We start from the raw sequence: 23,009 nt of genomic DNA, 5'->3' as shown, positions 1-23,009 counted from the left end.
GTTTTTAGTAATAGAAATGTAAGATATGGTAGAAAGCATTATTCGACTTTACTAACCTCACTCATAATGTTGAATACAAATGCAAAATTAAGTGGTGACCTTTAATTTTAAATCTAATTCAAAGCATGGTCTCTTAGACTTAAGAAACAAGGCAGATAGATATACGTCACAAGGGGGAGGGGAACCAAAAAACCGAATCCAAAAAATCCCAATGATTTATCTATGTATTATAAAGTTCAAGCTGTAGCCCTTATATTCCTTTAAATGGTATTTTCTTTTGAATTTCCATTAACCTCATTAGTAACTGAGTTTTTAATCAGACCCTATAATCTATCATGAATCTTCCAATTATAAATTAAAAAAAAAACAAAGGCAGATATGTGTACCAAGTACTTTATGAAATTCACCACTCACAACTGACCTTCACATATACATTTCAAAAATCAAAAGGACACTGACATTCTTAAAACCCAAAGGCTAGATAAGGCCCACCTTTCCAATCTTTTCTGCATTTTAAGAAATGATCTGATCTAATGATGTGTTAATGTAGAAACACATTATATATTTTAACATCAATAAGGTATGACATTCAAGGGGAGAGCCAATAAACCTCTGTATTTTAAAACCAAAAGGAACACATCTTGGACACCTTAAATTATAAAATTCAGTTCTAAGCAGGAACTGTTACTGTGTAACAAATACTGCTCATATCAAAAGTGCTGGTGACAAAGAATTCAACAAAGAATTCAATATGCCCTCCCCACAGAATCTGTTCACATACATATGCATATATCTATAACTGTAACAAGATTTTAAATGATTAAGGTGCTTAAATTTTGCACTGCAGGACTAATTCAATAAGTATTCATCTGCTACCTCTTTGTAGCAGCTCCAGTTAGAGTGAATGATCCACGGGCAAAAGCGCAAAAATGCTGTTATTTTCTGGAATGCGGCATTTGTGGCGCTGGAGTGCCCTCTATTGGTAGTGAAGAGGACACACTCATTAGCTGCCCTGCATGCATCTTCTCATTAACCCGGAGTTCACACCCATCCTGCAGCATTCTAACTGCTATTCGGGCGATGTTCTTAGAGTCATCAAGACCACTGTGAGGCCGCCCATCGTAATCCATTCCGAGTTTTTCAAGCATTATTGTCAGCTTGGTTTGGCTTCTAGGAACCTGAAAAATAAACAGCTCAGTAAATAATTCTTTAGTATTCTATAAGTCATAGTGAAGTGGAAAAATAAGCTGAAAATGAACAGTAATAGCTAAATAAAGTTAGGCAAAGGGCAAATACTCTCGGGTCAAATGAAGCAAATAAATAAACCTTCAGAGCTTTAAAAAAATGATCTTAGAGTTTTAGATAAAAATACATATAAACAGATGGAATCCTTAAAACATCTAAAAAGTTTGCAGTTTTATAACTTAACAAATAATTTATGAAAGGAAATGCATTGTTTTGAACATCTAAATTTAACCCAAACTAATTTTTTGGCATGGTATTTTTCTGTAATGTATTATTTTACTTGACTGACAAAGTTTATAACTTTTATGTATCAAAGGACACTATCAAGAGAGTGAAAAGGCGGCCCACAGAATGGAAGAAAATATTTGCAAATCACATACATGGAAAGGGATTACCATCTAGAATATACAAAGAATTCCTAAAACTCAACAACAAAAAAAGCAAACAACCTGATTTAAAGAACTTGAATAGACATTTCTCCAAAGAATATAATATACAAATGGGAAGAGGAGAAGAAAATTTTTAAAAAGGAAAATGTAAGTTTCCTCAACTTACACTACTAATCAGCATTATGATTGGTATCTAGTACAAAGGGGGGAAACCACCCAGAAAAGAGCAGCCTAAGAAACTGACCAATATAAACGGATCCACAGAAAAATGTAATTCTCTACTCAAAAAAGCACTGGCAATTCTGCCTTAATGTATCTAAAACTTTCTGATCACTCTAATGTACTATGAGCTGTAGATGTTTTTATGCAGACCTGAAAATTCTTTTATGGTTTTAGTAATTGTTAATAATTATCCTTAGAATAAGTAAATTATTCCTCTAAGTTAAAGGTTGGAGAAAGACCCCTTACATAAGAACGCATTACCACCTGGGAGTTGTAGCATGAAAAGAATCTAAAGCTGATCAGCCCCTACAAATTTATATGAAATTCAGAGGACAGAGGCACATTTGAAACTATATCACAGGATACAACAAGCAAAATCCAGACTATGGGAAACTCTATAGGACAAATGGCTCAGGTTCTTGAGGGGTGGGGGGGAACAACTGCTAAAAGGAAAAAGGAGGTGGGAAAGGAATTTATAAATTTAAAAACTTGGGGCTTCCCTGGTGGCGCAGTGGTTAAGAATCTGCCTGCCAGTGCGGGGAACATAAGCTCGAGCCCTGGTCCAGGAGGTTCCCACATGCTGCGGAGCAACTAAGCCCATGCGCCACAACCACTGAGCCTGGGCTCTAGAGCCCGCAAGCCACAACTACTGAAGCCCACGCACCACAACTACTGAAGCCCACGTGCCTAGAGCCCGTGCCCCGCAACAAGAGAGGCGACTGCAATGAGAAGCCTGCTCACCGCAACTAGAGAAAGCCCACACACAGCAACGAAGACCCAACGCATCCAAAATAAATAAAATTTATTTTAAAAAATAATTTAAAAAAATTTTAAACTTACGAGACATGTCACCCAACTGCAAATGTGTGAAGTTTATTCTGATCCTCATTCAACACACAAAGGGTAAAAGAAAACAAAATATTTATGGTATTTATGATGATTTGATAACATTAAGGAATTACTGTTAATTTTTTTAGGTGTGATAATGGTGTGGTGGTTATGTTTTCTAAAAGAGTCATCTTTTGGGGGTTACATAATGAAATGTTTACAAAGCAAATGAAATAATGTTTAAGATCTTCTTCAAAATAATAAGGAAAAGGTAAAGTGGGTAGGGTTATAGATGAAACAATGTTGGTCATGAGTTAATAACTGTTGAAATTGAGTCATGAGAGTTCATTGTTATCTGTCTACTTTTGTATATGTTTGTAATTTTTCATAACCAACTTTTTTTAAGAAATCACAAAATTAGTGAAAAATCCACAAAAAAGGAAAAAATATTTACCAAATATAATCAAAGGAAAGAAATCCAAATGACTAATAACATAGGAAAAGGAGCTCAGTTGCATGAGTAATTAGGCAAATGCAAATCAGAACCTCAATGAGATGTCATCACACATCCACCACACTTACAAACATTTTAAATGACTGGCAATACCAGATGCTGGCAAAGACGTGGAGCAATAGTAAATCACACACTCTTCTTGTGAGAGTGCCAACTGGTACAACCACTTTGGAAAACAATTTTTGCATTATCAAGTAATCTCAATGTGGTACATATTCTATAACCCAGCAATTCAACTCCTAGGCTTATACTCTGGAGAAATGAGCATGCAAGGCACCAAAAGATATGCACCGGAATGTTTATAGAACCACTGTTCATAAAAAGCCCCAAACCAAAAACCACCCAAAGTAGATAAACCAACACAGTGGAATTCTACACAGCAGTAAAATAAATGAACTTCAGCTATATACACAAGAAGGATGAATCTCAAATATAATGTTGAGGAAAAAAGCAAAATAAACAATATAGCCAGTATGATGCTAATTATATCATTTTCAAAAACAGGCAAAACTAAACCATATGCTATAAAGATCAACATATAAATATTAAAGCTATAAGGAAGGGTGGGAGGGAGGCTCACGAGGGAGGGGATATGGGGACATATGTATACATATGGCTGATTGACTTTGCTGTACAACAGAAACTAACACAGCATTGTGAAGCAATTATACTCCAATAAAGATGTATAAAAATAATAATTAAAAAATAAAGCTGTAAGGAAAAACAAGAAAATTATCCCCATGAAAGTATGGATTACAGGAGCTCTAGGAGGAAGGAAGAGGGTTAAGTGGGTAGAATTTACAAGGGATTTCACTCTAAAAACAATCTGTCAAAATCCACTTTTCTGTACACATAGTTCTCAATTTTAAAATGCTAAACAAAAAAACAAAAAAAAATGTTTTGAGAGAAAAGCACCTTTTCTCAGGAAAGGATGTGCTTCACCAAAATGTGGTTGTAAAGGGAAAAAGATGACCCAAGATCTAACATGTGATAGAGAAGCAAAGGAAATCTTCTAGGATGATTTTTGAAGAAGCCTGAAGAACAGCTCAGATTAGAACAGGATTAAAGGTTCCAGAAAGCTAGTCTCCAAGGTAAAAAAGGAAAAAAAGAAAAAAGAAAAATTGACACACCACTTGAGTATTTTGAGTACTGAAAAGTGATTTACAGTTTGAATGGAGAGTAACAGCATAAGAAAACAACTAAAGAAGTCAATTATTAAATCTGGGGAAAAATGAATGGTAGCTGTTTAATGGTGCTGAACCTTCACTTTGCATTACAGGAACTCAATAGATACCTCAGACTGAAAATTCAAGAAATAGCATAAATATATAATCCGGAAACAGGAAAGTTAATATGAGAAGAAACAACTTTAAAAAGTTAAAAGTGTTTGGGAGAATAGGAACCAGTACTGGTGAGGGCCATGGTGGAAGACTGCCATTTGTAATGAGACTTGCAATATTATTTTTAAAAATTTACACTACACACACGTATTAACTTTGATAAAATTAGAATGAAAAATCAGTGGGGAGCATTTGTTCCACAAACAATCCATATATTGAATACCCCTACAGTTTCAAACCTGTTACTGAAGATCATACATATATAGTTACCCTACTTAAGTAACAGGCTGAGTGAGGAATATAGCTTATTTTTCTAAACTCACACGAACATAACTATTTGGAATCTGAAGAATAACAACTAATTATATGACCTTTTTCTGTGAAAAGTACCTAGTAAATCATAACTTTATGTACATGCAAAATATAATAAATTTATCAAGAGCAGTATAATCAATATAGAAATCTTACCTTGTAAAAGTTTCCATATGACTTTCGAATATTGATCCACTTTTTGGCAAAAGGTGGATATTTGAGCCTGCTTAGCTGGCACTGAATGTTCAGGAACTTACTCATATCCCATGAACTTAAATCAAAAGAGGAAAAAAATCTGGATTAAATAAATGCTATACCATTCTTAAAAATGAGGATTTCAAGTCATTCTATTTGTTTTTATTTAGACATCACCTTTCTTATATTCACACATAACATCAAGCTTAGAAAATTAACTTCTCTTCCTCCAAAATAATAATTCAAAAACAAACTTTAAAAAGCAAAGTGGGGGGCTTCCCTGGTGGCGCAGTGGTTGAGAGTCCGCCTGCCGATGCAGGGGGACACAGGTTCGTGCCCCGGTCTGGGAGGATCCCACATGCCGCGGAGCGGCTGGGCCCGTAAGCCATGGCCGCTAAGCCTGCGCGTCCAGAGCCTGTGCTCCACAACGGGAGAGGCCACAACAGTGAGAGGCCCACGTACCGCAAAAAAAATTAAAAAAAAAAAAAAAAAAAGCAAAGTGGAAGTTGGATATATTAAATTTTTTTTGACAAACTGTCTAATTCTTATTGGGCTCATCTTGACCATTTTTATGGTTCTGATTACCTAGGCACACCTCTATCTTGTTGAGTTTTTTTTTTTTTTACAACTCTAAAATAACTGCTCAGCTTACTTTTAATGCCAAGTTTATCACATTAGGAAGTTCCTTGAGGGTATGCTTTGAAATAAAACAAAAAACACAAACAAATGAACAAAATACTTGAGAGAAACAAACGTAGCTGATATCAAGTAGTTAGAATGCAGTTTGCTCTGCCACAGCATGTTTCTACAACACGAATCCACCTATGTAGTTAAGTAGGAGAATCCTGGCTGTATCATGTAGAAGTTATGCTGGCTTATATGTGGTTTTTCCTTGGCAAAGGGAGTCAGAATTGCAGCAGTAGAAATTATAACCTTCAGCAGGAAAGAAAAAGCTCTCAACTCGGCCGCTGTGCCAGCAACAGGAGTACTTTTAAGAAAATTAAAAACAAGCACCTGCCCCCACAATCCTCTGGCTTCTGTGCCTTTGTAACATCCTCTGAGGTGCCTTCTACAGACCCCGGGAAGCTTGCCTGGGCTGTCCAAATTATTTCTGGGGGTATCAATTATTGTTTTTGTTAGTCCTCTGGTTACAAAATTGCACAGATTTTGAATGATCTGTCCCACAATGTGAGGTTTTTTACAGAATTGCACACACCACGTTATGACAGAAACACCTGTGTACTTTAGCACGAACACTGCTCATTCATGTTGAAAATCAGGAACAGGTTTCTAAAGAGGCCCATCAACATTTTCCCAAACTTCCATTTTTAAGCACAATTATGATAGGCCTAAATTCAATGCTCTTCTCCTATTGCACCTGAGGGCCTCTAAACCCTTCATTTAGGTGACACCTCAGCTTTTGTCCACAATTTGAAACAGAAGTTCATTAGGACTTTCTTCTTCAACCTTAATAGCGGAGGGTATAGGAGGTGGCTCAGCACAATGCTGTTAATCCTGTTTTAATCTCTCTCATCTCCCCACTTGGCTTTTCATTTAACTAATGCTTCTGGAGCATAATTTTGAGCTCAGCACTATAGTAAGCAATATGAAAGACTACCAAGTAGCAAAAATCCTTGCTCTGATCTCCTTGCAAACCTAAGTCTTACAGACATGAAGTTTAGACATCAGAATATTTAGTCAGATGCCAACATGAATGGGACATATCAGAGGCTGTAAGGCTTCAAGAAAAAGGTCAACGTGAGTTGTAGTGTCCAAAATAAAATATGAGGTAGGCTCTGGGTAATAATAAAGAAGAGTCAAGGAAGAGAACCTTCCAGCAGAGAGGAAAGCTGTATGGGTACAGAGAGGAAGGATAAACCGTGTGGTTCATGGGCCAGCCTGACTGGAGTAAAAAAGAAAAACGGCAGGAGGATTAGGCTACACGGGCAGGGTGGGATTAGACAACAGAGGCTTGAAAGCCAGACTGAAGAGTCTGGACTTTCTTGAGCAAGGAAGTGTCCTGATAAAAACAGTGTTTCAGTAAAGTCATTTAAGTTTTATACATTAATATTTAATCTTCTTCTAGCACTGGATCAGACTGTTGTCTCTGCTTTCCCTCCTCTCTCTGACATCTAGGACTTAAAATTTAACCAGGAATAAGAATGTAAAAGAAAAGCTACTGTCTGTTGTGGGGACTCCTTTAGTAAATAATATTTTTTGTGGTTATTCTAAAAGTTGGATGAGTTAGGACATCTTTAATCTTAAAAAGTAGATTAAAAAAGATAAATTTCCTTAATACTTACCCATCTGTTAATATGGAATATTTATACTTTGTTCCTAATTCCTTCAATTTCATCCAGTCAATGACTTTTTTCAGTACCTGAGGGAAGGTATCCGCTTTGTCTACCTGATCCTGAGGATATGAAAGTAAAATATATAAAAATCTGGGTAGTTACATGTAGTCCTACCCAGAAACAAACACTGGAGGGAAAGAAACAGTAGGAGAAAGTCTTAACTATGATCTTTTAAACTCTTCATGGTTTCCTAGGCTAAGATTCACCTAAAATTCCATTTTTAAGACAGTTAAAAATTGTTTATAGCCAAGTATTAGGGACTGCTTTCAACTGAAGTATAAAACCCTCCCCAGATTAAGATTTAAGATAATCCTCAGGGGTTCTATTTTTTCAGGCCTCAACCTAGTGGCTTACTGCTTCTCCAGAGGGGAGAAAAGGGAAATCTCTCCTCAGCTGAAAACCACAGCCCTCTACACTGGTTTCCCTATCTCGAAGCTCACATCCAGAACACATTACACATCTGAATGATCCATCACGTCACTCGCATACTTAAAACCCTCCAAACACTCCCCAAGGTCTTCCAGACAAAAAGACACACAAGACCCTTCATGATCTAGCTCACCTCTATCACTTCAGCTTTATTTGCGACCATTTTCTCACTAGCCCATAATACACCTGAACCATCCCGAATCACTTACAGTTTTGCCCTTCACACCTGAAATGCCTGCCCAGTCATTCTTTCCCACCTATTTACCTATCATTGACTCAGCCCAAGTTCACCAACTTGAGTTTTGCCCAGGACAGCCCTCCCTTCCCTCTGTCAGAGGGAGGTCTTTCTACAGATGCCCATGACACCCTAATGAAACACTGACTGTCAGTCTTCCTAACCATACTGTGACCAGTGTTTTTTTCTGTCTGTCCCCGACTTACAGATTGTTAAGTGAGCTGAGGAGAGAGACTGCCTTGACCATCTTTGTATCCACCTTAGCTTGGCCAATATTGAATATTATAGCAAGCCCTCAAATATTTGTTGAATGAATGAATAAAGGAACTAAATAAATCAACGAAGTGCCTACCACATTAGAATACAACCAAAAATCAGAGGCCTAAAAAAAATTAAGCTATATATAAAATCAGGTTGTAACAGATACATTTTAAAACTTCATCTCCAAGTTCAACATGGTAACTAACATTTCCTTCACTAATGCTCCATACAAATGAAATGATTACAACTCCTTAAAAGGAAAGGCTAAAAAAAACTTACCAGGTGTAAAATGTGCTCTTCTAGTTTTTAAATATTACAATACAAAAGATCTTTACCAAGCAAGGAAAGTATCACATTTAATTATTTACAACAATAATTTTTTTAAACTATGAAATAAATCTCCAATTTCAAAACTTCTTTCAAACTCTAGAAAAAGGAACACAGAATTATAACCTGAGTAATTCCAGTTAGATTGATGCAGAAGTCAGAAAGCTGTGTGTTAATCTCTGGTCTCACATACTGCTGAAACGTATCTTCCTACAAGAGAAGGACAGCAAGTTAAAGTATTTTGAAGTATTTTCTATGACTTAAGATACATGATACATAACGTGACTATGTCAGCCACATAAGGTTGTAATCTTTTTTTTTTTTTTTTTTTTGCGGTACGCGGGCCTCTCACTGTTGTGGCTTCTCCCGTTGCGGAGCACAGGCTCCGGACTCGCAGGCTCAGCGGCCATGGCTCACGGGCCCAGCCGCTCCGCGGCATGTGGGATATTCCCGGACCGGGGCACGAACCGGTGTCCCCTGCATCGGCAGGTGGACTCTCAACCACTGCGCCACCAGGGAAGCCCGGTTGTAATCTTATAGATGGCTCAAGGCACAGACCTGTCTAGAGTTTTAACAATTTAAGGATAATGCCCTATTCCCAAAGTACTCTAATTTTTTAATTAAAAAATTATGCTTCATAGTTTAAAAAAGTTTAAGATAGAACAAGTACCTGAAAGCAAGTCTTCAAGCCAAAGTTTAACCAGAGGAGCAAAATGTCAATGATTTTGTTTATAATATTTTGAAACTGTAAAGCCTATTAACGCAACCTCTAGTTCAAGATATTAAGAGCTTTTTAAATAAGGTAGTATGTTGAAGAAATGCCAGTGAGCAGTTACAAATAAATTAGTTCAGATTCCTGCTCTCCCATTTACTCCTGACTAGTCCTTATTTTTATATTAAGATTCCACTAAACTGAATTCTGAATAAACAAAATTTAACTATACGATATGTAGTCATTTAAAGGGCAATAATACTACTAATTATTTTAGCAATGTTTAACCTCTTCAAGAAGCTTTCATGATTGCCTTCATATTTTATGCTCACAACAACTTTGTGAACTCAGTAAGGACGGCATGGTTATCATCGGGCTCAGGTCTCTAAGCATTTTTTCCTCTGGCCCAATGCTGCCTCCCTAAACCAGATCACACTAAGTCACTTGTTAAAAATTAAGGACAATTTCAAAGCCTAAAGATTTATCGGCAGCAATTATTAATACTAGGTAGCTATGGAGAAAAAGACAAAGAATATTACTTATAGAAGATTAAAAAATTAAGAAAAATCATGTTTATAAAATTCTTTTTACACACTAGTGTATTAAGCAGATGAATTATCAAGTTACTAACAATTATAAAAGAGTAAAACAACAGCAAAGAACATTTGAACTTCAAAAGTTATAGATGTTCTTTACTTACCAGACATATTGCAAAAGGAAAAATTCTACTTAATTGAATTTCATAGATAAATGAAGTCTATCCTTTTAAATATCAGCATTTTGTTTCATAATTTTAAATGAAAATCTTAAAAAAAATATGCTGCAACTTCCCTTACCATTATAAGCAGGTACTACAAAGTATGACATTAATAAAATTGTATTTGCTATTTAATACTTTCAACAGAATGATGCCAGAGGACTATGCATCATTGACCAAATATTTAATTATCACTTAAATAAATTACATAGTAAGTTAAAAGGTGATGAGGGTTCTTAAAAAGTAGAGTAGATAAGAGGGATCAGAAACATTGGGTCTGTGGGGTATTCAAGCTACACTATTGCACAGAGAACCAGTTAGACTTTATTTAGAAGGCAAGAGTTAAGGAATGCCCGGAAGGAAGGAGGGAAGGAAGGAAGGAAAGGAGGACAGGAGGGAGGAAGGGAATTAGCAGCAAGATCTCTGCAGGAAAGGAATTTGAGCTAAAGCTCTGGGAGGTGAGGGGGTGGAGCATGCCTGGAATTTCTGAGAAACAGCAAGCAGGTCAATATGGTGCAATCAGAGGTAACAAGAAGCCAGATCACATAAGGAATATGACTTTTACTCTGAGTTAAACGAGGAGCCATAAAAGAGTCGTGAGCAGAGGAGTGAAATGCTCTGACTTATATATTATAAGGATCACTCTGGTCACTAGGTTGAGAATTGGCTGCAGGGAATAAGGATAGAAACAGAGACTGTTTAAATGATGAACAAAAGCAGCAAATCCAGACAAGAAATCAGTGGGACTCAGACTACAGTCATAGTAGTGTGGTTAAGTGGCTGGGTTCTGGATATATTTTGAAGGCAGAGCAAACAAGTCACTGATGGCCTGGATGTGTGATGTGAGAGAAACAGGAGTTAACGATGACTCCAAGCTTTCTGGACTGAGCAAAGCTCTGGACTGAGTTGCTAGCCCTCAAGCTAGGGAGGCTGAAGATAAAACAGGTTGCGGGCAAATTTGGGACACGTTAAGATGTCTGTTTAGATGTCCAAGTAGAGATCGTAAGTAACAGTCTGGATTTGGGACAGAGGACGAGATTGGAGATATGTATTTGGAAGACATCAGCATGTAGTTTCTAAAAGCTATGGAACAAGATGATAGATGAGATCATTAAGGGAGAGGATCTATATAGAGAAGAGGACCTGGGATTGAACCTACAGCATCCTATATTAGGAAGTTGGGAAGAGAAGGAGCAACCAGCGAAGGAAACTGTGAAGGGGAACCCAGTGAGGCTGGCGAAAATGCAGGAGAATGAGGGGTTCTGGCAGTCACTTGAAGGAGACAGTGGTCAATTCCACCAGGACTTAGGTAAAGGTCAAAAATGACACTGAGGAGTGATTTTAGTGGAGTGATGGGCTGGAATACATAAATTAAACCTACCAGTGGTATGGGTTTAACAGAGAATGGGAGGAAACAGACAGAAGCGTAGGTAACTTTTACAAAAACCTGCTGTAGAGGAACACAGACACGGGGTAGCTGGCAGGGAGTGGAATCAAGTGAAGGCTTTTTATGGTGTGAAAAATAACAAGTTTGTATGTGATGGGAACGATATAGTAGAAAGCAATGAATCATTCATGTCTAAATGAGGGACGAGAAGGTCTAGAGCCATGTCCTTGAGTGACAGAGAGGAAGTAAGATCTAGTGAGTTATGCAAGATGACTTGCCTTCATAGCTGTCATTTTTTTCTTTTAATTTACTGACCTTTAATCTGCTTTGGACAAGGAAATTATATAAATGGGCTGATTAAGACTATAACTAAAAGAGGCTTCAAACAACAGAAAGAAAAAACTGTACGCATTTTAATGCACCAAGCCTTCTTATACTTACTCCCAGTGTGTTGGTGGCAACTGGGGATACCACGGACGTGGTACTTCTGGGTAGATGAGCTGTTACAATCCTTGTTCAGGATTTACAAGGCAAACAGTATTAATTTGGAGGGACCCTGCTGCGTTCCTAAACTAACAATGCACTGCCGATGAGCATCTAAAGCAAGTATGTTACATGGCTGAGACGCCAAGGTTACAAGAGTTGTTTCCCCCATAAACTTTTCACCAGAAAGCTAACTAGTTTTAAGTTGAAAGGTAATTTCTATACCTTATCATTTTTATAGATCAGAGTATACATTAGTCTACCACAGTGGTTCTCAACCCTGACTGCATACCAACTGAGAAGCTTTAAAAAAAAAAAAGCTAATGCCAGGGGCCCCACGGAACAACTAAATCAGAATCTCGGGGACAAGGACCAGGCATCAGTTTTTTTTGTTTTTTGTTTGTTTATTTGTTTTAGCTACTGGAAAAGGAGAGGAGCAGACCCTGAAATTATTTTATTATAGCCATCTATTAAGTATGCAGCAAGAGCAAACACCCCCTCTTTAGAATTCTAATTCTAGCTGAAATAGCAAATGGGACCTTAGTAGCCAACCCCAGAATAGCTGCTGCTAAAAATAAAATTAAAACAATTCACTTACTATTTCTAAGGTATGAGTATTCAGTAAAACAACAGGAAATTCAATTATTTCATGTATGAACTCAGGTGGGTTACCCTCTTCACAAGTGGCTTCGAAGTCAATAACACAAATGTAGTCATAGTAACTGTCAGCACAATTGCCCTCTTTCAACATCAGCTTCTGCTTCTTATAATAGTTTTTCAGTCTCTTCTTTAGTACATCCTTTACACCTCTAAGGAAAATAAGAATAAAATTAATGCTTAGGTGAATTTTACAGGCAAGAATCTGAACTCTTACCTGCTGGCACTGGGTTGAACACTGTCAGCATTATCCCAGCATAAATTAGCAAATGTTAGCCAAAATAAATGTAAAGAAAGCAAAGTTAATTTAGCAAAGAACTAATTAAAACAGAACGTTTAATACAGCATCGATATTTTAATTCACACGTACCTTTTCATTTTTCTAGTACGATATATAAAATATATATTGGTGTTTCAAACCATAACCTTTGTCAGCATACACTACCTACACACCCCTGTTGCCTTATATAATAAGATGACATACATGATACAAAACCCGAAATTAATACTGAATTATTCTGCTGACCAAACACAAATTTCAGAGAATGAAAATTCAGGAAAATTAAACATAGTATGCTCTCTCTTTCCTTTCTTTTGGCTTTTGTAAGTTAGACAACTAAAAAAATCCACATGAATTTGAAAGCATTATGAGCCTAGTAGTATATAAAGTTCAATGTCTCTTAGCTATTTAACTAGGAAAACTAATTTAGGAGACCCTAGAATAAACCATGCCCAGAAGAACACTGTCATAGTCAGTAGAATCTTAATTGCAATTAGATTTCTTCATTTACCGTGGGTAGAATTGGATTCAGGCGATTTCTGTTTTACAAGTATTTTTAAAATATACATTCCACAAAAGGGAGGTGGGGCAAAGTTGTTCTAAATTTATGACAATGGTGGGTAAAGGCGGTCACATTCGTTCGTCAAACAGTATATATTACTTCAAAAAATCAAAAGTCGCAACCATTACTAAGACTTCCTTCACTGTTACTTGCTGTTACTGAGTCCTGTAAGGCTTGTAAATTCAAAATGGTAGTAAAAATAAGAGGCTCTAAAAACTGTAACTAATGGGAAGTGACAAGGAAGGCATTTTGGCCCCGTCACCAATTAGTGACCGTTAGAAAAAATGTTTCTAACCTTTTGTTTTCCTTTCTAAACTACCACTAAAAAGGAATCTTATCCATGAAAAATCCTGATAATTAACCAGCAAGTTGTTTTAAGACAAAATGTGTTAATATGTTTATTTGCTTGAGATTTTCCAGACTACCAAAACCTAGGAAGGAAACCCTCAACTCCTTTCATATTAAGGTATTGTGCGTGACCTCTGTGTCATGGGACAGCTTTGGATTGCTTTGTCTTAATTTCTTTTCTTTCTTTCTTTCTTTTTTGGAAGAAACTATAGTTTACTAAAGGTGAAACGTTATTTACTAAAAGGCTGTCTCCAAACCTAATGGCAACATAAACACATAACCAACCAGTTACTCCAGAGAGAAAACTTTATCTTTAACATCTCCCTTGCCCCTCCACATCCAAACAATCACCATTTCTGCCAATTCCAACTCAGAGAAACACACAGAATCTGGTTCTCCTGAATTCTCTCCGGTGGGGCTCCCATTAGCTTCCTGGACTCTGGCACACGTCTCCCCTATCACAGCCCTCCTCTTCATTCTTCACCTTGCTCGAGAGCTAAGCACTAGCACCAACTTCCTGCTGAAATACTTCAGTGGCTCCCTTCTGCTTACAGGTAAAATGCAGACTTTAGCACAGAGTTCCTTCACCACTAGGCTACGACCTATCATTTTGTCATCTTCTTCAGATGCTCCCCCTCCCCACAGTACGCTGCACACTGCAGACAAAACACAATACAGGCCACGTCCCGAAAATGGGGCATGCTTTCCTGTTCCATAGCTTTGGTTGTACAAAGAAAAAGCAAGCTCATGTAGCAGAAAATATACAAACAGAAATTAGGAGTTTTGATTTCTTTTCGCCCCAAATACCCTCCCCCTCCCTTTTCTGTTTTAAGTCAATTCAAATGTCACTTCTGAATCCCTGAGACAGACTCTTCTGCATTCTCATGCTGTACTTGGCCAGACCTTCGATACAGCTCTGGTCACTCTGTATTGTGATTATTGGTTTGTGTATTTTCCTAAAAGACTGAGATTTCCAAAATAGGGAGTAGATCTGTTTTACCTTTATAACATTATTACCTAGTAAAGTACTTACAATTCAGTAAGTGTTTGTTGACTAAATGTATAAACATACATTTGATCTCTCTAGCTCCCATATAAGTCAGGAGTGAGCAACTGATCTTCACACCTGGGAAGAACACACATTTTGCCCAGAAAATCTTAAGTAGGCTACACGTTGTATTCCCAGAATAGAAAAAGTCAGGGGGAAAGGAGGTAAAAATCTTCTTCACAAATTACGGAGTAGACAATCGAGAAGGGGGAAAAAATACATGTGTGCTCTTTTGAAAAGCAGTGAAGCTCTACTTTAAAGCAAAGAGGAGGAATACTGCTAATAAGAGAATAAGGATTCAGGGGGACCTCAAAACAATAAGTTTTCCTCTATTACCTGTAGTTATTTTTTTCTAGATGCCTGGCAATTCTCTTGTGTATCAAGAAGCTACATGTTTTTCTGGATCCCAAAGGTCATTCCTGCCCCATGCCCCAAGTCAAAATAAAGTGATTTGTTTCACAAAAAGTTATTAAAACTTAAGTATGTATACATCTCATTGAAGATACACACACATGCACACGTACACACTCTTGAGCTGGCTAAGCTGCATTATTTTCTCATTCAATATACAATTAAACATAACACTTACTATCATACTGCATATTTTTAGAAACTAAAACAGAAGAAAAAATACTTCCTAGTAGGTGAAAGTTGTTTTTTTTAATTACCTGGTTTCGAAGAAATCTTCTTTATAAAAATAATACAAATGAACAAGAAAAAGGAAAAATACTCAATCTCGTTAATAAGTTATAATTATCTATCAACCAAATGATCAACTAAAAAAATTTTTTAAACATACTCCGTATAAAATGATAGATACTCCTATACACTTCTGGTAGATGATCAAAACGTTCATCAACTTTAACTCAGCAATACTACTCTATTGTCTAAAAGACTGACAGAAATAATCAGAGTCACACAAAGATTCATGGATAAGAATGTAAATTATAGCTGTTATTTGAATTGTTAGTAATGGTTATCTCTTTATAATAGGATTACAGATATTTTTCAGTGTTTTCAAGATTTTCTAGATGAACATGTACTACTTTTATAATTTTAAAAAGTTATTTTTAATTACCTGGTTTCAAGCTTGAATTCTGAAAGTTTGGCTCTGAGCTCTTCCTTACTCATTCTATTAATGCAACCATTCGTAATAGCAATCTCTTTGTAAACTGGGTCACTGAAATCACTTGCACTGGAGGTAATGAACTTAGATCCTTTTGTTTCTTGGCCATCAAGTCTCCATCGCTGCTTTTTCTACCACACACACAAAAAATACATATATATATAGTTTATAATTAGTACAAACATCTTAAATATTCAAACTCCTAAGGCTCTTTGTGCTAATATGTTCAATAAAAAGTGCTTAGGAAGGAGGATGTGTTTCCAATACGATTTACCCTGCTCTCTTCTCAGTCACGAGGTTCCTTACAGGAAATGAAGCTAAGTAAAAAGAGCACTGGTTTTGGGAGTCAGAGCAACCTCAGTACAGAGCCAGCTGATTGTTTAATAGTAGCATAACCTTGGGTAATCACTTATTACTCTTATCTTCAGTTTCCTTATCTATAAAATAAGGTATAATAATAACTGTCTCAAATGGTATTTGGTATTGCTAATGATAAACAGTATTTGGGAGAGATTATTATAAGGATTAAATGAGATCAAGTATATCAGGTTCCTGACACCATACCCAGCATGGCTATTAATAAATGGTAACTTTACTAATTACCATCACAGACTGTAGGTCAGACCTTTTCACAAGCAGTATTCTAAAATTTACAAATGAACCAATTTTTAAGTTAACTTTTACAACATTACGCATGTATACATCAGTGCCTTCCTGAGAATTTTTTAACCTGACTTCGTTTCACAAAGTTAACAGAAATTGGCCAATATAAAAATTAAAGGGACCAGAAATCTGATTCAAAGCTTGCTAGTACCCAAGGCAAAGAAGGAAATAAATTCAGTTCCAAAACACGCAATTTCCAAAAGTTACACATATATCAGTTATTCAGGAGAACTATACTTACTATATTATAAACCTTTCCTCCTTTCTTAAATGAAAATCCACGTTAAGAAGACATAATTTGATTCTAATCACACCACAGGTAGTCCCAAATTACCAATATGTTAAGTTCCAAAGATTCATTTACAAGTTATTTTCCACATGCAATGTTACAAATATTAGGTATGTTACAGAATTTTCAAAAATACTTTGGAATTTACTAGCAATCCATACTAAAGCTTGTTAACTTAGTTATAACTTACCACATTGTCCCCATGTGAACTTTAATGACAGATTAAGGAGGGATAACCGTGGATAGGACACAGTCCCTGAGTTGGAACTGATCCTGATGGTTCAGGGACTATTTCTCACTCTTAGCTCTCAATTTAATGCAACACACATTTAGCAGATACTGTGCTAGAATACTTAAGAATTACTCTCTCCCATCTCCTCTGAGGAAAGAGGACAGGAATTCCAATGGATGAACTGTCCATAAATTGAAGAATAATTTTTTAAATAATTTTATTAATTTATTTTTTTTTGGCTGCATTGGGTCTTCATTGCTTTGTGTGGGCTTTCTCTAGTTGCGGCAAGCAGGGGCTACTCTTCGTTGCGGTGCGCGGGCTTCTCACTGCGGTGGCTTCCCCCGCTGCAGAGCACGGGCTCTAGGCACACGAGCTTCAGCAGTTGCAGCACGCAGGCTCAGTAGTTGTGGCTCGTGGGCTCTAGAGCGCAGGCTCAGTAGTTGTGGCGCACGGGCTTGGCTGCTCCGTGGCATGTGGGATCTTCCCGGACCAGGGCTTGAACCCGTGTCCCCTGCATTGGCAGTTGGATTCTTAAACACTGCGCCACCAGGCAAGTCCCTTGAAGAATAATTATATTGAAGTTCCTTGTTGACCAATGTTTTAAAAACTTTATTACACGGATATCTGACTAAGATAAGAAAATAATTAGCTTTCAATACTATGTTAAATTTACAATGCCTGGCTACTTTATCATTAGCATTTAATCAGGATTCCTGATTTATCCTTGTCTTTACACTTACAAAGAATTTTAAACTTCGTCTTCAATTGGGTTAAAATTGGTCAACAACGAGTAACAGTTTGTCTACCAAAAAAATGTCTCATTTAATTTAAGCAAATTTTCTCCTTGGTTAAATCCTCCCTCTGACTCACTTGCTTAATTCTTATCTAGAACTGTAGCTACAAATATTACCCACAAGTAACACTTAGGCCTCTTCTAGATATGCTACAAATCATGATTTCTATAAAGAAAGTTCTGCTTCCTCTCCTGGGTCCAACCCTAGCCCTCTTCCTTCAGTGAAGTTTAGGACATGGTGAAGGTCCAGTCCTCACAAACTGTGGTCTACACTAATGGTTTCCAAAGAAAACCCACTAAGACAACCCACTAAGGAGCAGAAGGAAAATATTTAAAACCCTGTATGTATTATTAATCTACAAAAACACAAAATTAGTTTACTAAGTAATACATGGATTGATAATGGTGCCCTCCCCAATGTCTGTGTCCATCTGTCACATGTCACAAAGTACCGGCCATACAATGAGGAAAGTAGGGACAGACTCCACCGTACAAGGGAGAATATTCACCTTCATGATACTGTGACATTTTGCAATTTTCACACGTCCCAGTAAATGGTTGCACGGTTTATATTATCCCAAATAAGAGAATCTTTACAATATGGAATTGACCATGAAAATCTTTTATACCAAATGGAGACTGACTATCTTCTGGTAAAGTACTTAAAAGTGCTATTGAACTTACAAATGAGTTACATATTTCCTTTTACAAAATGGTATTCCAAAATTGCTGTCATTTTCTGTGATGAGAAAGGGATTAATAACTTGATCCTTAAAAGTTTTTTGTTTTTGTTTTTTGCGGTACGCGGGCCTCTCACTGTTGTGGCCTCTTCCGTTGCGGAGCACAGGCTCCGGACGCGCAGGCTCAGCAGCCATGGCTCACGGGCCCAGCCGCTCCGCGGCATGTGGGATCCTCCCGGACCGGGGCATGAACCCGTGTCCCCTGCATTGACAGGCGGACTCTCAACCATTGCGCCACCAGTGAAGACCCTGGTTTTTTTTTTTAAATAAACCCTACTTGTTTCAAGATGAAAGAAAATATGTTTTAACAATAACTTACCAATTAACTGCTTATCAAGAGAAACCTCTTCTGTGGCAAGAACATTTGGAAAATAGATGTTTTGGAAGTGTTTCCATTATTTTATTGCCAAAAAAAAAAGAAAACCTGCTCATTACCTATTTAAAAAAAAAAGCCTTTGCATCTACACATAAAAAACAAACAAACTTAGAAGCAGAATTAAACTTGGTTACAATCCTTCCAAAAGAAGAGTTCTGATGAAATTTGAACCTACTTGGTTAAAAATATAAAATTGCAACACCTATTAGTTTACAAAAACAATTTTGTTGACATCAAAAATAATGAAAATTTACTTAGCTGAAATCCAACAAAATATTTTGCTTACTTGAGCCTGAAAACAAAGACTGTATCATTGTTTATTAAAAGCATCCAACAACAGGTTTTTAACAAATATGATAGTCACTAACATCAACTAGGAACATAAACTCAGGCCTTAAGTCACTGTATCTCAAAGTTTTAAGACTTCCAAATCTAATGAAGTGTATTCAATCACACTTCTCTCATTAAAAATAAAGTTTTAAAAATTATTTTTAAACCGACTCACTTGATGATGTTATTGACAGTATCTCAAACTGAAGAGGAATGGCGGGGTAGAAGAGCGGTTCTTTAGACAGAAGGGACATGGAGGCCTCTTCGAAAGTAATATCATAAGGCGAAGCAGATAACTATGCAAAAGACCCAGGGGAAGAGCATGCACAGCAAAGGAAGCACACAAAGACCCTTAACAAGAAAGATCATCCACCATAAAACCGAGTATGCTGGGCACTGAGAGCAAAAAGGGAAGAGTTGTACGAGGTGCAGTTAACAATGGAGAAAGGAGCCAGGTCCTGTGGGCAGCAAACTGAAGACTCAGGAGGGGAGAAACCGGTCAGATTCATGTTACTAAAAGCTCATTCTACCTGCTATGCGGGGAATGGGCTGTAGACGGAAAGAACAAGAGCTAGGAAGCCTCCTGCAAGTACCCACACTATGAGGTGCTCCGCATTTGTATGTTATTAACAGAAAATGACCAATTCGGGTATTAGATCGTTCACACTCTGCAGCGCCAGTCAACAATAATCGTATGTGTCAAAGAAGATGAATAAAGAATTTTTAAGACGGTTTTTACAACTCTGCCACTGTAACTAGGATCTACCAGTGAGCTATCAAACTCATTAAAGGTTATCAGTCATACATTACGTTTATATGAGATAGTGGTAAATAGGCGAAAACCAGAGACGAAGCTCCAGCTAACAGGCACACTCTCCTTTTGCCAAGCCTGGGAGCTGGGCTTAAAGGTCTTAAGTGCTATAGCTAGAGCTGTGGTGGTATTTCTAAATACATCAACTACCCGCTACAGATTAGGGCTACAGAGAATGACAACAGTAACCGTGCGCCCAAAATGCTTAGAGCAGAGTTCCCACGCAGAGCTAATAAAACCGCGGTTCGCATACTTCTCGTCTGAGCTGTTTACTCACTTCCAGACAGTAACTGGGACCAGAAGGGGCTTACTGACAACCACCCCCGAGTAAAGGCTCCCGGAGTTGGGGCCAGGGAAGGCGGCCAGGGCTGGGGCCCCAGGGCGCACGGGTTGAGGTTCCTGAGGGAAACCCTCGAAGACAAGGGCGCGCGGGCGGATTCTCACCTCGGAATTCGGGCGCTGCGCCTCCTCCCCGCACGCCGACCCCCGCGAGCCGCGCCGCGCGGGAGCCACGGCCTCGCCGCCGGGCTGGTGGCTCTGCTCATCCTCCATGCCGCGTGTCACGTAAGAAGAGAGCTGCTGGGGCCCACCACTCGCTCTCTCACTCGGCCAAGCCCGAAAGTCTCACCTTTCTCCGCTGAAAAATTACCGGGCTACCGTTCCCGCGGCGGCGACCACACAAACTCGAATGGACACCTCCCACTTCCGGGAGCGTGAGGCGTCCACACGCCGCGCAGGCGCGGTGAGCCGGCGCGCGGAACGCCAGCGCCTCCGCCGAGGAAGGCAGTGGGGGGCGGTGGGTAGAAGGAGAGATGGGAGGAGCGAAGCGGGGGGGAGGCGCGCGCGGGAGAAACCGAACGCTGCGTGCGCGGGGTTGAAGCGACGCCAGAGTTCGGGCTGTAGTCCCTAGAGATTCCGCCAGAAGAAATGACCCATCACCATCTCCTGAGAAGTAAGCGAGGAGTATCCGAGAGAGAGGTGAATTTTAACCATAGAGAATAGCATTTATAAAACAATCTACGTTTTTCCATAAGGCGTTTGAGACGCCCACTGCTGGACAAGAAAAAGCAATAGGTCTGGAGTTACTACGAAACTGAACAAAGTAGGTGAAACAACTGTTTTCAGACATTGGACGACAGGTAGTTCCGGACCTTTGTAGCTGAGAGAAGAGAAACAAATGAGATGGGGATTTTTTTTTAGGGAATTTGACGAGGCCAAGTTGGTTGGAATTTATGAGGCGGAGTTTATGGAGAAAAAGCTTCAGAAATCTGCATAGGCGCACCCTTGCATCTTTAGCTGAATAAAAATCAGTGAATATGTTCTGTGAAACTCCACAAGACCAGGAAAGAACAATTATTGGGGAGCAGTAAGCCAAACAATTTTCAGAGCTCACACTGGGCTAAGGAATCATTTGAGTTCCCTGGAGCCAGAGTGGAGAGACTGTTGAATACGGTTGTCGAACGGAGTATGCTATAGAGACCTCCGAAGTGTCATGTCTTAGTAGTCAGGTAAACTAGCCCTAGACTCTGGGCTAGTTTAGACCCTTCAGAAGCTTAAAGACAAGCCCTGATAGAGTCAAACTGCTCAGTAAGTAACCGAACTGCCTGCCAAAGCAAAACCTGATACTCTCTAAAAGACTAGCACAAAATCCGGGATTCAACAACATTATATTCAATATATCAGGCGTCCAGTCAAAACTGAATAGGCATGCCAAGTACGTAGGAAAATATATAGTCAATAGAACCATATCCAGAAATGACAAAAATGATGCCATTAACAGAGAAGGACTCATGCGCGTAATATGCTCAAGGATTAAACACAAAATATGACAGGAGAGAAACTGAAGAGTTTTTTTTAAAAAGAAGCAAATAGAATTTCTAGAGATGAAAAATATAATATCTGAAAATTTTAAATCTCTACATGGGATGGATAGCACTTTAGGTGCTGCAGGAAAATAAAAAGTAAGCTGAAGACATAGCGATAGAAACAATCCAAAATGACACACAGAAAATAGACTTAAAAAAAAAAAGCAAAAAAAAACAGGGCTTCAGTAACCTGTGGGACAATATAAAGAGGTCTAATGTATATATAATTACAGACCCAGAAAGAGGATGGGGGTGAAGGAAAAATATTTGAAGAAATAGTGGACAAAAATGTTCCAAGTGTAATATCTGATATTTGATCCAAGAAGGTCAAAGAAGCACCCAAACAGGGTAAATATAAAGAAAACTACACCAGGTCACATCATAATCACACTGCTGAAAAACAGTGCTAAAGAGAAGATCTTAAAAGCAGCTAGTGAAAAAAGGCACATTATATATAGAGAAATAATAACAAGAGTTTTCATAGACTTCTCATTAGAAACTGTGCAAGCCAAAAGAAAATTAAATGCAAAAGTGCAAAACACAACTATCAACTTGGAATTCTATACTCAGCAGGATGAAACAGAGACCTTTTCAGACAAACAAGTCCAGGAAAGCCACATCCTGAAGCAGAGCCATCCCAGCTGACTTGCAGACCTGGAAGGAAGAAAAATAAATGCTTATTGTAAGCCACTGGTGTGGCTATTCTGCATTATTATAAAAATAATTAATGAGTATAAGATCTCTTCAAGTCACGTGGCAATGGGTGCGGACATATAACTCCCTAACAGCAAAAGGGACACAACTGGAAATCTACCACAGATGTTTTACCTCTGAAATCACCTGCTTCTTTCTAAGTGGACTGTATTTTTTCTCTTATAATTACAGACTTATCTTTGTGT

The 23,009-nt window shown here is 38.1% G+C and overlaps 1 protein-coding gene across 1 annotated transcript; it reads right to left on the bottom strand.

Moving 5' to 3' along the window:
- Positions 1-379: 379 nt before the first annotated feature.
- Positions 380-20,947, bottom strand: ERI1 (exoribonuclease 1). The gene is made up of 7 exons (XM_027122743.1): positions 20,690-20,947; positions 15,964-16,142; positions 12,589-12,799; positions 8,778-8,861; positions 7,349-7,458; positions 5,007-5,121; positions 380-1,178 (listed from the first exon to the last, which is right to left on the bottom strand). The coding sequence occupies exons 1-7, from the start codon at positions 20,795-20,797 to the stop codon at positions 936-938; spliced, it is 1,050 nt and encodes a 349-aa protein (XP_026978544.1). The 5' UTR covers positions 20,798-20,947; the 3' UTR covers positions 380-935.
- Positions 20,948-23,009: the final 2,062 nt, after the last annotated feature.

The sequence above is a fragment of the Aethalodelphis obliquidens genome, unplaced genomic scaffold, assembly GCF_003676395.1.
Source record: "Aethalodelphis obliquidens isolate GAN/ISIS:26980383/991018 unplaced genomic scaffold, ASM367639v1 scaffold25, whole genome shotgun sequence".
Lineage (NCBI taxonomy): Eukaryota > Metazoa > Chordata > Mammalia > Artiodactyla > Delphinidae > Aethalodelphis > Aethalodelphis obliquidens.
Note: the sequence above shows the minus strand (reverse complement) of the source record. Positions and strands in the feature narration are given on the sequence as shown.

What these genes read in the sequence shown, in the direction of transcription:
- ERI1 (XM_027122743.1), bottom strand. Translation starts at nt 20,797, where the DNA reads ATGGAGGATGAGCAGAGCCACCAGCCCGGCGGCGAGGCCGTGGCTCCC. An exon ending in CGCAGCGCCCGAATTCCGAG is followed by an intron (nt 16,143 to 20,689) that starts GTGAGAATCCGC and finishes TGTGTGTGGTAG; the next exon opens with AAAAAGCAGCGATGGAGACT. An exon ending in ATCTAACTGGAATTACTCAG is followed by an intron (nt 7,459 to 8,777) that starts GTTATAATTCTG and finishes TCATATCCTCAG; the next exon opens with GATCAGGTAGACAAAGCGGA.